Below are 14,878 nucleotides of genomic sequence, written 5' to 3' on the forward strand. Positions count from 1 at the left end.
ATAATGCACTCAGCAAAGAGAGAGGTGCCCCTCCAGGGGTGATTTCTATGCAGCAGGAAGAGTTGCTGCTCTCAGCTGTCCTCCAGAGGACACCCTCTCACGCCCAGGGTGAGAGGCACACCTCTCAGCTGCCACGATGGGACCCTGCAGAGATGGTCTGAAGTTGTACCTGGCTTTTAACCAACTTTGTCCCACCATTGCTTATATTTTTACTACTGTTGTTTGTTTTCTCTGCTATTTTATTACTAATGTGAATAAATGCCATCTCCAAAATTATTGCCTTTATTTATCTTAGCGACCCCATGCATGTTACGCAGTACTTTGGACACTGTGATATTAATGCACTCTATCATGGCCTAATTGAATATTTAGACTGTCAGTTAACCCCTTTGTAGTTCATTGCAAGTACAAATCGGAATTTGAGAAGAAGCTGAAATTCTTGATCAACTAGGGTTAAAAATATTTCTTCATTTATGTGATTGCTTTAAGAATATATTCATGCTAATCTGCCTGTTATATGGAAATACATATTAAATTTCAGGAAACTATAATTTCTGTAAGTACAGGATAATTGCAATTATAACACCAGTTATAGCTGCTAGGGTTTTTTATTAATAACTGATTTTTGGTTAATTTTTAATGACCATAACTGATAACTAATTAAAGGATATATAATAAAATAATTATATTGCACTCACGTGATTCCTTCTGCTCGTAGTTCTCAAATGACTCCTTTATAAAGGACACAGCACTACGGTCATTTTAATGCAGAGGGCAAATGACACCTGGAGAGCTCCCAACTGAGGCTTTCCCTGACATCCCTCCCTTTGGATGACCAGGTCACTGTACCCACACCTCCAGGAGAAGGCAAAGGGAACACCCTCTCACAATCTCTAATACTTAGTATCCAGCTCTTTGGAAGGAGCCATCAGAAGCTGGAGTCCTTGGGCTTGCTCAGACTTAGTACAGCACTCATAAAAGCCAGATGCCTGTCTTCCCCATGCCATGCTTGGTCCATTAGATCATTCCTAACCATAGTTTTGACGCTTCCCTCATACTAGCCTGTACATTAACAATAATTTATAGATAAATACACTCTGCAGTCATAAATTAAAATGAAACCAAACAGAAATATGGCAAAAACACCTATAAAAGACTGTTTAAGAAAAAAGTGTCAACCGCCAGCTGTCCTTTGGCTCAGGCAGACATTGGGCTGCACCAGCCTGAGACCAAACCTGCCCATCACATCCCCTAATTGTGCTTACTAACCTTTCACAAAGTAATCTCTGTTGGGCCCAATCAAGGCATTGTACGGATATCCATAATACGCTAGTGTGTACGGATCACAAGAGTAAACATAATTAGGTTGCTGAGCTACTTCGGGCGTTGCTGTGGCCCCTCCTTTTGCTGCTTTCTGGTAGCGAGTGTATTGCTCCTTGTCTACTGGCTTGGCCAAGGTAACCTCCAGGCATGAGCCTTCCAGTTCAACACCATTAAGGTTGTTCATGGCGTGAATGGCATCTTCCCTGGTTGTAAAGTGCACAAAGGCATAATCACGTATTTTTTTCACACGTTCTACACAACCAGGGTTAAACTGCCCAAAGACCTTTTTAATGGTGTCCTCTGTGGTCTCAATCATTAAATTCCTCACATAGAGGATTTTAACAGTCTCCATGACGTCTTCATCTACATCTATCTCTGGCTCCGCCCAGTCAACAGCAATTTGGTGTCCCCACAGCTGGATCCTTCCTGGCATGAGTTTCCTCCTGGCCATTGCTGCTGCTCGATGGCTCTCATACTCCACAAAGGCAAAGCCTCTGTTCTTCATCTTGTCTGCGGCGCTGGCATATACGATGACATCCAGCACGCCTTCTGTCACTTTGGCAATCTCTTCCAGGATCTCCTCTCTCTTCTTCATTTTGGGAATGCCTCCGATGAAGAGCCGGCAGTTATCCACGCTGCAGCACACACCCAGCAGCCTGCCGGGGCGGATTTCGTAGTTGTTCAGCTCCCTGACTGCACGCTTCGCCTCGTGCTTCTGCGTGTACATCACGAAGGCGTAGCCACGGTTTTTCCCATCAAAGTCCATCATCAGGCGCATTTCATAGATGCGGCCAATGGACTCGAACACAGGGACAAGCTCATCTTCGTAGACGTCACGGGGGATTTTGCCCACAAAGACTTCGCAGCCGCGAGGAGGGTGCAGGCCCTCCCAGCCAGGAGGAGGGCCGCCGTACTTGCGTTGCCCATTCTCCTGGATCATACTATATCCAGTGCGCTCCATGAGGGCCAGAAGAGCTGCCTCGTTGGGTGCACCAGCAACACCTTCAGGGACTTTTGTGGTAGCCATGTTGGAGGAATCGTTGCTCATCCTTGCGGTGGAGTCCTCAGCGGTCATGGTGTCAAACTCATTCACAGCCTGATAAAACCTGGGCAAAGGAAGGAGGACACTCATTAGAAGCTGTTAGCTACCACCAGAATCCCACCCTCTCTTCTGTCTTCCTGCAGTTGTTCTGCAAGTTTGTTTTTCAAACTGGGACAAAGGCCACAGAGAAGCAGATGAACAAGCCACACCAGCCTGAGCACTTATATTGCAGGGGGAGCACATCCTGGATTTAGGCCCAGCCCCTCTTTGACAGGGGCGTGAGGATCACCTGTCCATACCACTCCAGCACTGAGAGCTGCTGGCACAAGAGGATGACGTCGCATGCAAGTTGCCGCCAAACACCTCAAAACCTCGAGACCCTAGGGAGGTTCATCTCCTCTTTGAATGGGTAGGAAGAAGCTGGCATGGGATTTGGAAGGAGAAGAGACTGCTGTAGAGTGAGTGGTTCCCACCTCCAGAGTGCTCTCTTCCCTCTCAGTCATTGCTTGGAGATGGATTACAATCCATCTACTCCTGAACAGCACAAGTGCCAGGTGCCGTACTTCACATTGAAAGGTGGTGAATGCATGAGAAGTGCCAGGCATGGTTCTCATTTGGTAACAACCCCTTGTTCCTCTAGGCCTTCACAATAACAGTTGAGTAGGAAATAATAAATATGCGTTAGCACTGGGTGATCCGGCAAGCTGCTGAGTTGCCTACTGCTTGTGGTACAATGTCTGACATGTTTGTCTCTTCTGTTATTACAACATGACTTTAAAAAAAGCTGAGGAGAATCACTCTCTTATGACAGGCAACTTGCCTTAGAGCAATTGGCCAGCACAGCCCTGCAAGCCAACAGGGAAAGAGAAATCACTGAAACCTCATTCTGCATTTGAACACAGGCAGAGGGTGGGAAATGCAGACCTACAGGAGGAGATGACCATGCTAATGTCTACAGCTGCAAGAGGGTAGACTTCCTCTCTGAACACAATTAAATAAGACACTGAAACTTTAAGAGTAGTTAATTCATTGACTTTTAAAACTGGAAAGGACTGTCAGACCATTTAATATGAGCGATTGCTTATGACATGGACTATTACATTTTATTGCTATTGGTACATTGACTCTAATAACATTTATCTGACTAAATAATATCTTCCAGAAGGACCTTGATTTTAAGGTATCAAAGATCTGTAGGCCCTACCACTTCCCTTTATGTCTCGTTTGCTAATCAATTACTCAGACAAGCATGTGTGCTGTATTTCCTATGAGAATTTCTCTGGCTTTTACTTCCAGCTAGGATTACTTGTTAAACCTTTCTCCAATAGATTGAAGAGTCTTTTCAAGACCTCTGCTTTTGCATTATGAAGATATTTAAGTTGTGTAACCAAGACACAACTCTGTCTTTTTAATAAAACTTGCTGGCTGAACTACTGAATTCCTTCGCAATCAGTTATTTTTCACCTAAAATTGTTTTTGTGGCTCTTTCTACAGGTCTCTAGAGTTTCAGCCTTTTTCACCCTTGCTATATACAGGAATGAAGATCACCTCTCTTTCTTCTCCCCACATCTCTGTGACCAAGGGCTGTTTCTCCACACCTTCTCACTAGCAAACCATGTGGAGTTTTTTTTGTAAATTCTAACCCCAAATTATTTCCAGAAGCACCACTTGCTGGAGTTACATCCCATGCAGGGGCATGCTTTCTGTTTCCTACTCCTAAATGCCACAACCTTGTCTTCAGCCCTATCCCAACTGCCTTTTGAGTAGATCCCACCTACTGAGTGCTACACCATTACCTCCCCCTCATTGTTTTTTACAACTCCATCAGCCTTTGCATCATCCACTGATTTATTTGCCATGATTTGCATTCATGACCAGTTGGTTGATGGAACTGTCAAAAAACACTGGCCTCCATAGGAAACTCAGCAAACCACCATAAGAAATGCTTCCAATCTGGGTTTCACAAAGCTTCAACAGATTTATTTAGTCTATGCAGTTGTGTTATTCATGGGGACACAGGTTTCTCTCTGTCCTACAAGGACTGTGATATATACCCTTCATTATAATGATTTGGCCATTTTTCAGTGCATCAGTACTATGCAGACAGGTCTTTCCCTGGTACAGGAGGCCCAAGCCCACAGAGATATGAGCGCAAAATTTAGGCACCTAAATCTAATTTGTACAGTCCAAAAAACCTGTTTAAATCCTAGTAACCTTAGCGCCTCAGATTTTTTTAAGTAGAGCTCCTGAACTGTGCAGAATTGTGCTAGTCTGTGTCCAGAGATGCCTTTGCAACAGTCATGGCAAACACCTGGTTCGGCTCCTAAATGTGTTTGGGAAACCAGACTTCTGAGTCTCGGTCTGTGGTAGGGCCCAATCCTGCAGGAGTGTTTGGGCCATGGCTGTTACATGCTGATGCTTCTGAGCCATTTTCATTTAAAAATACGAAGAGCAGAGGGGGAGGCAGAGAAGATGGAGGGCAGTAATAGTGATGCTGGTGCCCAGGCAATAATGTAGAAATAATTTATTTGAAGCTGGGTCTTTCATAGAACTGCATGGTTTTGATAGCTTCTTGCTTTAAAATGTTGTTGATAAATGTTTCTCTCGGATTCAAATGTTTCCCCTTTTTGATGTGTCACAGTCAGACATTTTCATTTTACTCTGGGAATTATTTGATAAAATTTAAAAAATTAAGGCAGAGAAAAACATTTTCATTTTTCACTTGACAATTTGTTCCTAAAAATGTGACTTCACCTTTCCCTGAATAAAAGTAAAGCTTGTTAAACAAACACTTTACTGGGGAGTAATCATTACCTTTCTATGGGCCACCTGTTGGTAAGTGAATTACTTGCCGCCCCAGGTTTAGGTAAGTTTAGAAATGAGTCATTACCATAAGTTTTAGGTTAACTTACAAAATAAAAGTCTCTGTATTCTGTTATCTGTGGGGCTCAGTCACTGTGGCTATTGTTTAGAAAGCTACAGACAGGCACTGGGACTGTGGAGAGAGGTGAGATGGAGCAAAGTCTCCCCTGCCTACCAGAAACCAGCTAGTAATTCGGTGGCTGTCCAGGAACTGGTACGTTCTCCAGAACTTTGCACTGCACCAGCAGGATGATTTCTAGTATTGGGAGTTGTACTTCAAGCTGCTCAAAATTTGTGATCAAATATGTTTAGTTTTTTCTGTGCAGCCCCATAGAGCTGGGTTTCATAAGTATATACAACCTAAAACAATTATAGAGCCCACGTAGTCCTGCTTGATGCAGCTAAATACACACTTGACAACATTCATTGCCACACGACACAATCAACACCTTCACCAAGTGCAGATATCTACCTTGATGGGAAAAAAACCACAGGCATAACTGTTCTGAGAGCTCTCTCCTCCTGTTGCTACTCCCTTACAAAATTGGCTGGCAGCACAACATAACCTATTCATGTCAAAAAGCAATCACTATGAAGAAAGTTGTTTTCAAAATTACCTATTCCCAATGTGTTCAATCCTACTGGTGCATTTTTTTAGCCCACAGTAGACTGATCATGAAAACTTGCTACCATGTGTTGCAGGTATACACAGGGCATGAGCTAATACTGTGGGTTTAGTGGGCTTAATAAAGCCAGACTGATTTTAGTACACCCACTAAGTGTGATTAATCTTGGAAGAAGCAAAACTTTAAACTACATTAAAATGTAGTGTCTTGTGAAATATAAGTGCCTACTTTCTAGTCTCTGAGCAGGAAGGTACCCCTGATCTCAATGACAAAGATTCAGAAAAAAGAGACAGAGAAAAATATTAATTCCTAATCAGAAATGTTGTGCTTTGGAGACAACTAAGTTTTAAATGACCCAGTATCAGGACTGAAACAAGACTGGCTTCTTTTCTTCACAGAAAAAAGTAAAGCCTGCTTGATTTTTCAGCGTCATGTTAGATGCTAACTGCTGCCAGCCCATCAGGAGCCAGGCTTGTGAGCCCTTCAGTTCAGTGTCTCTGCTCCAAGGAGCCTCCCTCACACAGGTGAACTCTCAGATGTAATCGTTTCACTGAAACCGTTCAAATTTCACTTCCCTTTGCTTACGAAACTCCTTCCCCGCTGCCAGTTGGGTGGGTGTAAATAGTTCTTGCCCTAAACATTAATAATCTTCTTTTTAACCTATCTTTTTTTGCATCACAGCTCAGAATATTAAACAGGAAACTTACTGTGTTAGCAGTGACAGACCTAAAGCATACTGTGAGCAGGCTGATTAACCGAAGAAGATCTTTTATTAAACAAATACCACGCCTTGATTAACAATAATGCTGGGCCAAACACTGATATCCCTTGTGCTAGGGTAAAGGCAGCTTGGGGCCCTGGTGAGAAAGTGATGCCTGCAGTCCATATAGCATCTTATCCCTGGGCTTGTCCAGCTCTGGGCCATGCCCTGTGAAGTTATGCTGTCACTTGCTCCTCTGTGGATCCTGGTGTGGTAAAACAGGCTTTTACAAACACAAGGGACACAGCTGGCATCCTTGTGGCAGCAACTGTGTGTCCACTCCGTTCATGGTCTCCTATAAAATGTTTTTTTTTATGTTTGTGCTTAATTCATCCCTACAGTTTTGTGTTACCTAGACTTAGTGGCATCATGTGTCCTGCCACAGGTGACACAGCCACTGGCAGTCACTTAGCACAGGGATGGGTGCTGGCAGCAGGAGACCTCAGGGAGTCATGCTGGCTCTATGATAACCAGAGGGAGGAGGGGACAGGGACTCCCATCCTCCAACCCCAGCCCATGGACCGTACAAACTCCTGCTGAGCTGACACAGCGTGCCCTCATGGATACCACATGGCTCCCTGCTTGCTTCAAGAAACACACACAGTTTTGTATTTTAAGCCACAGCTGCTGCAGAGGGAAGGTTGGTTGCTGAAATTTTAACTAAATACACCCTGTTAACAGAAGGAAATAACAGCTACTGGTTTAAATGTGACCTTCCTAGTTTTTCAGTTGAAATAGTAAGGGCAAATGGTAATCCTGCTGCTGACACTGAGCAGCACCTCTGGAAGCACGGCTGCCATTAAATCTGTTTCTTTTTAAAAGCTGACTCTTTTCTCATGGCAACTTTAGGTATATGAAGTGTATATAACAACAGCTTACTAATAACAGCTGTATAACTTTATCAGAAACATCAGATGTACACAGAAATGCTCTTGCTGGAAACCCAGTTTGCCTGTTTACAGATTTATTGGCTGAACAGAAAAAGAGCAGGGGCCACACCAAGCCAAAATAAGGTTGTGGCTCGAGCATTGCTGCAAGTGTGATATGCAAGTTACCTCCCCTTTTAAAGATAACTATGGTATCATTATACATCAGTTTTCTTTTTCTTGGCAAGCCTGTCACACCTTTCTTATTATTTGTTTGCATAAATGAGCTGAACAAAGCCAGTGTCTCTGGGGCTGTTTACCGAGCTGAGCCACGGCATGCCCCACTGCAGGGCCCAGCCTAGCAATCCGCAGCCACGGCAGGGAGCTGGCGTGCAAGATGCTTCTTCCCAAACTAATGGTGGAATGGAAAGTCTCACCTCTTTTACAAACGTGCCTAACCTAGCCACCAGCCCTGCAAGCTTGCTGCCATCCCGTGTGCTTCATGGCAGAAGGCTTCGCCTTCTGTTTGCAATCAGCTTAGGGGACATCCTGCTGGAATCAGCATCCTTGGCTCCTCTCCCTGCACAGTGCAGACAGAGGCCAGGTAGGCAGCAAGTGTGGTGAATAAAGCGTCTGGTCTTTGATAAAAAATCTACAAAAATACTTTGCCTGACTCCAAATTAACTTACATTTCAAGTCTCAAAGGCTAGTCCTTGGTGTGGTTTTCAACAGGTGTTGGACCACAGCTTGGTTCCCTACCTGCTGTCGCTAATGAAATACAAATGTCTGAACGTAAATCTTGTGCTGGGTCAGTGCAAGAAAAAGTGCAGCATTTCAGCACGGCTTTTTGGCTAGGGACCTTTTCTGAGTGTCTTTCATACAGGAAAAGGATGGTTGTTAGGAATGGATGATGACTTCAGACTTAACAAAAAAAGCAGTAGTTGAGGCCAACAGGCCACAAGAAAATCTGCACTGCTTTACCCGCACCTGGGTAAAGAAGTTGCCCCAGGCTAGGTTAAACACTTTGAAAAGGTGGATTTTCTTAAACTGGATCATTTTGGCAAAACTCTGGGGAGAAACTGGTGAACTGCATCAGCAGACCTAAAAAGCAGAAACATAGGCTGGCAAGAGGCTTGATGAGTAGCTTGTGATGAGCAGCTTGGGAGAGTAATCTCATAGGTCAGATCGGCACTAGTTATTAACAACAACATGTCTGTCTGCTGTGCAAGTTATCCTGCTGCCAGCACCACTAAAGCACTGCATATTCTCATCATCATGTGCGTGCCTGAATTAAGGCAATCAAACTTGTCCTTCTCCTGCTAGGGTCACCTGGGAGAAACCTTTTGGCTCAGGTGCTGCATGGGACTCAAGGATATGCACAGGCAGCAGCATTTGCTGCACCACATAACTTCCCATGTACGTTCAGGCCTGAACAGGTACAGCAGTGGCTCTCTGCCCACTAGCAGTACCATATTTAGATGTAGAGAGAAATGGTGTAAAGTACCTAAGGGGCAGGATAAGACCGGCCTACTAAATCCCCAGGCTAGTTGCTGAAATTCCCACTTCTGCTAATGGTGACACTCGGAATCCTAACCTATGGCCTATCATCAGGGGTCTGGCCACTGATTTCAGTGGAAGAGTTCATATTTCAAGCTTAAACTTCAATTTTATTCTGGTCAGGTAGTCATGTTCTCCTTGTATGGGGCAAGTTAATGTTCTGGGCCTGAAAAGCAGTCTTCAGGGTGGAGCTACTACAGAGGTGGGGTCTGTGCATGCTTCTCAGGTGATTAAATTCATCCTAAGTGGCCTAAGCACATTAAAAATGGTTGGTTCCATTTAAAACACACCAAAAACTGTTGGCTTCATCTTTTGATTTTGTTCTATTCAAAGAAGAAACATAAAGAACCATAAAATTAAGGGTGATCTTTCCAACAGTACTCAGCATCTATGGCATCAGTTATAAGACTATAATATTTCTATAGGGATATATTTAAGACAGCGAGGAGCACTACTGAAAATCCTGCCTTAAAAGTTTTGCAGAGACTGGTTACATCCTCCCATCACCAATCAAAAGCAATGTATTTGGCTTAAAAATCTGTAACAAAATCACTATAAATCTATTCTTTTACTTCTTGCTCCTTTTTAGGAGGAAAACACCTGAAATTATTCTGTAAATTAACATCCTGGAATTTTCCAGGTTAAAACTTGAATGCTAATCAGATAAATGAACACTGAATTTGTACAGTCACAATTGGCTACAACTTCAGCCTAGGATTTGAAGGTTGAACTTCTTATTTTCATCGCTATCATTAAGAGCAATAACAGTCACAGATCTGATTCTCTTAGCCATATTATACCAGTTCCCTTAGCCATTTTAATCTTACCGCACAGCAATTTTATATACAATTTAAAAAATGGAGCTGAAACTATGATTTCCCTACAAAATAAAGTCACCTTGTATCGTGCAAACTTCCTGTCTATTCTGTTATCCACCCTCTCTGCATCCTTCTATGGCATATTGGATTTTGGAGTGTGATCCTGAAAAGGCTGTCAAAGGTTCTGCTTGCATTATCCATAAGCAATATCAGTGCCAAGCAGTGAACATTCCCAGGATGGAGGTGCCTTGACGACCTGATCTCCTGGCCTAGAAACTGCAAAAATAATATTCAATGAGTTAGCAATGATGATATCTCAAATAATAAAGTATGAAAACTCTTCTGAGCCTGGCACTTTACTTATTGCCATTGCTTTTTGATGATCACAGGTTAAAATTCTGTTCATGTGTATATGGTTTTCTCATGGCAAGAATGAAACGATGCTGATGAAAAACTTATAGACGTGCCAAAGCACCAGCAACATGTAGAGCATCCTACCAACATGTTTGTTATTTTCCCTGCTTCTGCAACATGAATTCTGTCAAAGCAGTGTGTCTTTCTTGAGTGTTTTTATGCTACTGCAGTGCCAAACCAGCCATCTCAGCTTCAACCACTTCTGAAGGAAGTTTGGGTAGGCAAAAACCAGTCTCCTCCCTTATTTTATAATGCACTTTGCTGCAAGTCATTCAGAACTTTGTCCCAACAAGTTGTGTAACCCATGTGTTATACTGTTTTCCCCAGCTCCGTCTTTTACCCAGTCCAACTCTCAGCTATCTCGATAGAACCGGTCGCTGGCTGAGGCTGAAGTTATTATCCTGCAAGATATTGAAGCCACATGTTGAGGAAAACTGAGATGAGAGATGGGTTGTGTAATCGTTCTTATCATCTTTCCAAATCAGGAAACAACACAACCCTTTCCTTCTCCCCAAATTCCCAAATGTCAATCCAGTCAACGAAGTCTACTGTTACCACGGTCAGGCAGGAAAATGTGTGACATACATATAAATAAAGTGCAATGTAGTCAGTTGGTATGTAACAAGTATTTCCTATTCTGGATGAGCTGTACTTGAGGGGAAACTTTTTGCAGCGTTTGTTTACCATAGGTGCAGTTAAACAGAGTTCTCTGCAGAGATGCTGGTACAGATAAGGACCCTCCTCATTAACTTCTCTGCTTTAAAAAGCATTCTTTCTAGGAAAGGAAGAAGTGTTTCATTCAGTATGGACTAGGAGCTCTCAAGATTTTGCCATAAGAAAGACAGGAAAAATGATCATCTGCAACTGAAAAACAAAACCACGACTAAATTCGTCTGTTAATTATTACACAGGAAAGATAAGACATCCACCTATTTAACTTCTTACCTCTTTGAAGAAAAATCTTATATAGGAACATGGTAATTTAATTTAATCATTGAGAATGACTGTGAAAGGCTTTGCTGAACTCTGTGGAGTAGGGACATGTGTGCTCATGCTTGTGACTTTGTTATTATAATGCAGAACACTCTATCTATCTGTCTGTCTACATAAACATTACAGCAACATGTTCCACTCTACAGTGCAACCAAGAGTATCTAAAAAAGTTCATAAACTACGGTTCTCTTTTCTGATCGAACCTTTTCAGCTAACTCTTCTGGAGATCCCAGAGTGAAACATAACACATCCTGCCTGTGCATACAAAGTCTACTCACTTAGTCAATTTTATAACAATAAAAATAGCCTCAGACTCTTCTGTTCACCCTAATCTTATGCACTATATTTATTGCAACATTCTTAGCTTTGTGTTCACCACGTGAACACCGCAACGACGGGGGGCCCAACTTGCAACCCTGCTTTCAGCAGGAGGCAGAGATTTCAGGGAAAGCTGAAAGCAGACCAACATGTTCCCTCCCCCTCAGGTCACAGAAATTAAAATCAGCATAAAGCAAACCACAGTTGGGATGTGAATGTTCACCACTGAAAGTACATTAAACTCAAAGCATTTGGCTTAGTCAGTGGTCGGGTTTTTTTTTTTTCCTTTGTGCACTGACATTTGACCCCTTTTATAATATGCACCTTGCACCACTGAAACCCAGTTAGTTATTTATTAAACTCAGGTACCAATGGCTGACTTGTACATATCACGCTTCTAACTGCCCGGCGTTGCCTGTGCGCGGAGGAGAGGGGGATGAAAGACAGTTGTCTTTGCTGTGAAATTCTGTCATATCGGCAGAAAGGAGCTACAAAGTGCAGCAATTTGTACCTGACCTCTGATCTAAGAAGTTTGTAGAAACCTTTGAACCTTGGGTTGAAATTGAGAAATAAGGTTTACAAGTACAAGGAAGAGATTTCCAGCACTTGTTGCCTGTGTCCAGGTTTAATATTATAAATTAAAAAAAATATTTAACCAAGGCAGGAAATCTCTCAGGAGGCACCACTCCTGTGCTGGGTTAATTCAAGACAACTTAAGTTTACTGAAATTACAGCTCAGTTGGAAATACCTAGGGTTTGGAAATGAAAGTTCTGTGTGCTTCAGAAAAGGTATGGGATTTGAGACAGATATCATTTGAAATTCACCTTTTGCTGACCTTAACTGGGATTTTTTTTTTATTAAAAGCTGAAGAAAGAAGACAAGCAACATTTGATTCAATATCATTTCTTCAGCAAAGAATGGAGCTGAAATGCAGAATTGAATAGAAATTACTAAAAAGAGTAACAAAATGGTTCCTCCTTTGTTAACTTTATTTATTTTTATCCAGCACATTATCTAATCTCAGTTATACAGTGCAGAGCTATACAAGAAACCCATGGAAAAATAATCAAACCAACAACATTACAAAAAGCTCTTGATAGACAGTCATATGGCCTTGTCTTGATGAGTAAAAAAGACATATTTTGCAGTTCAGTTAGATTAACTGTGTTATTTAATGAAAAAGCTCTCCCAGCCCTTTCAGCCACGGGCAAGGTCTTTGGTGCAACATCATCAGCTAACACCAACATGCGCCACTGTGGACTGTGTTGAGTGTGGAGGCCTTCAGAGATCAGCTGCGATAATACGATTGAAAAAGACACCCTTTCTGCAACCCAGCCTGTCAGGGCATGGAGCATTGCAAGGGAGGGCAGTAATGTTTTGCCGTGATATCCCTCACACGCTCCAGGTGCTGGCTGACATCCATGGCAAGCTTAGGTGTGCAAAGGGTGAGGGGGCACTTTACACACACATTTTGAAGCATGGCTTCAATCCCACCTAGCTCAGGACAGGACAACATTATACACAACTGCTGCATCTGGTCCACAGGTGAACGGACAATTTTGGCATTGGTTTTAATCGAACCTTACTTACAACAACTATACTTCCTTTTTTTTTTTTAATGTTTTAGGTTCAACTGTTTTTTTCCAGATTTAAGTTCAAACTTCAGTATTTTTATCAGCACAGACCCCAATAAAGCAATAAATGAATAAATAAATAAATCAGGGTGAACGGATTAACTTCACGTGTCCTATGTCATATACAAGCCTTAAATGTTTCACATGCTGCTTAAGTAGAATATGGATAGAATAATACCAGAACTTCATTTTCTTAAAATGCTATCAAATTTTCAGTATGCAGAATGAATTACATAGATTCATTTATATTAATAATACTTGCATATATACCCTGCTCGTTCAACGTTCCTAGCCACCTTCAATCTACAAGCTTCAACTTCTGCACCTAAAGCCGATAACCCACTTCTAAAGCTTGATTTTTATGTCATTCTCTTGAAAAAGCAGAACAAAATACCAGGCAGCACAAAGAGACAATGGCAGAGACAGACCAATGGAAAACACAACGTCAGAAGGTTGCAAATGGCTACCTTTCACTTCATTAATTTAAGATAGTAGAAAAAAAATCTCTGAGACACAATTTTATTTGTTTTCCTCTGTCTAAAATGTCAGTGGTTTAATTTTCACTCTTCTGACATTCGCTTTGCTATTTGCTACCCAAATTCTGTTAGATATTCTGATGTCAAACCCATAGTTCAAGCTTAGAAGTAGTTGCCTCTTCCTCAAACAACCCTTTAGGACCCTCTAAAGGAAGGCAAAACTCAAACCTGATACCTTGACAATGACATACTTTCGGTCTCAACTCCCTGATAAATGAAAACCAGATAAAAAGCCCTACAGAGCAAACAAGATTTCCCTTACCTCTTCAGTCCCGCGATCGAAGTGCGACAGGTTAAGAGGACTCACGCCTTTGCCCGAGCAACCTTTTTTCCTAATGGCAAGAGCCGTGTAACCTGGTTATACAGTTTATGCATCTCTTTATTGGCCAGCGAGCGTTAGCCATTTAAATTCCTTGGGAGTCATTTGTTAAGGGCTCTTAGGCTGAGGCTAAGTGGGTGGGACGGGAGGGAGAGGGGATGGTAGCACTGCCAGACACAGAGAGTTCTCCAAAGCAGTTTGAAGATTAATAGAAAACCATCTGCAATGAAGGGATCTTTGGAGGCAGGTCTGGGTCCAGCCTTCAGGGAAGCACAGGAAAGAGAAACCATGACATTTTCACAGGGAGGAGGAATTTGAAGAGAAAGATTTCATTCAAAATTCAAAACTTGGGAAAAAGGGAGTGAAACATGTACAAACAACTCCTTCCTAGCACAAGGCGTTGTGCAAATAGCTTGAGTTACTCACAACAGATAAGATAAGAAAAGGGCATATTTTGCTTGACGGCATGAGTTTTTTTCAGTGAAATTTTTTTTCTTTATATGTGTCTGGCAAAATTATTTCAATTTACCTTTGGTTATAAGAAAAAAAAAATGGTCTGGAGCTCCTGGAGTGGGAGGTAGGTTTACTGATCTCAGCAGCAACGGGACAGTAGGAATAACACAGCCCGTGCCGTGTACCCGGCGTGCACTGTTTCAGCAGCAAACACGGAAACTCAAATGTGTTTGCTTGAAAGAAAAAAAAAGAGCCTGGTGCAGAAGTAAAAGCATAGGGGTGGTAAAACATGATTCATGACAGCAGAAATGGTCTGTACATAACAACGGCGCATTAGGCCCCGGGAGCACTTAGAC

At 42.3% G+C, this 14,878-nt stretch overlaps 1 protein-coding gene across 8 annotated transcripts in view; it reads right to left on the reverse strand.

The window, feature by feature from the left end:
- Positions 1-14,878, reverse strand: part of RBM47 (RNA binding motif protein 47) — an 81,166-nt gene that overhangs the window by 7,419 nt on the left and 58,869 nt on the right. For 7 of the 8 annotated variants that reach the window (XR_010372614.1, XM_064449321.1, XM_064449320.1 and 4 more), the window contains one exon: positions 1,270-2,429. Coding sequence is in view for 7 of the 8 variants with exons in the window: in XM_064449321.1 (XP_064305391.1) it covers positions 1,270-2,429 (1,160 nt within the window). In the remaining variant the exon portion in view is untranslated. Of the gene's footprint in view, positions 1-1,269; positions 2,430-14,012; positions 14,107-14,878 lie in introns of those variants that run through there. The other variant, XM_064449323.1, reaches the window with a different exon arrangement.

Source organism: Phalacrocorax carbo, chromosome 4 (genome assembly GCF_963921805.1).
Source record: "Phalacrocorax carbo chromosome 4, bPhaCar2.1, whole genome shotgun sequence".
In the NCBI taxonomy this organism is placed as follows: domain Eukaryota; kingdom Metazoa; phylum Chordata; class Aves; order Suliformes; family Phalacrocoracidae; genus Phalacrocorax; species Phalacrocorax carbo.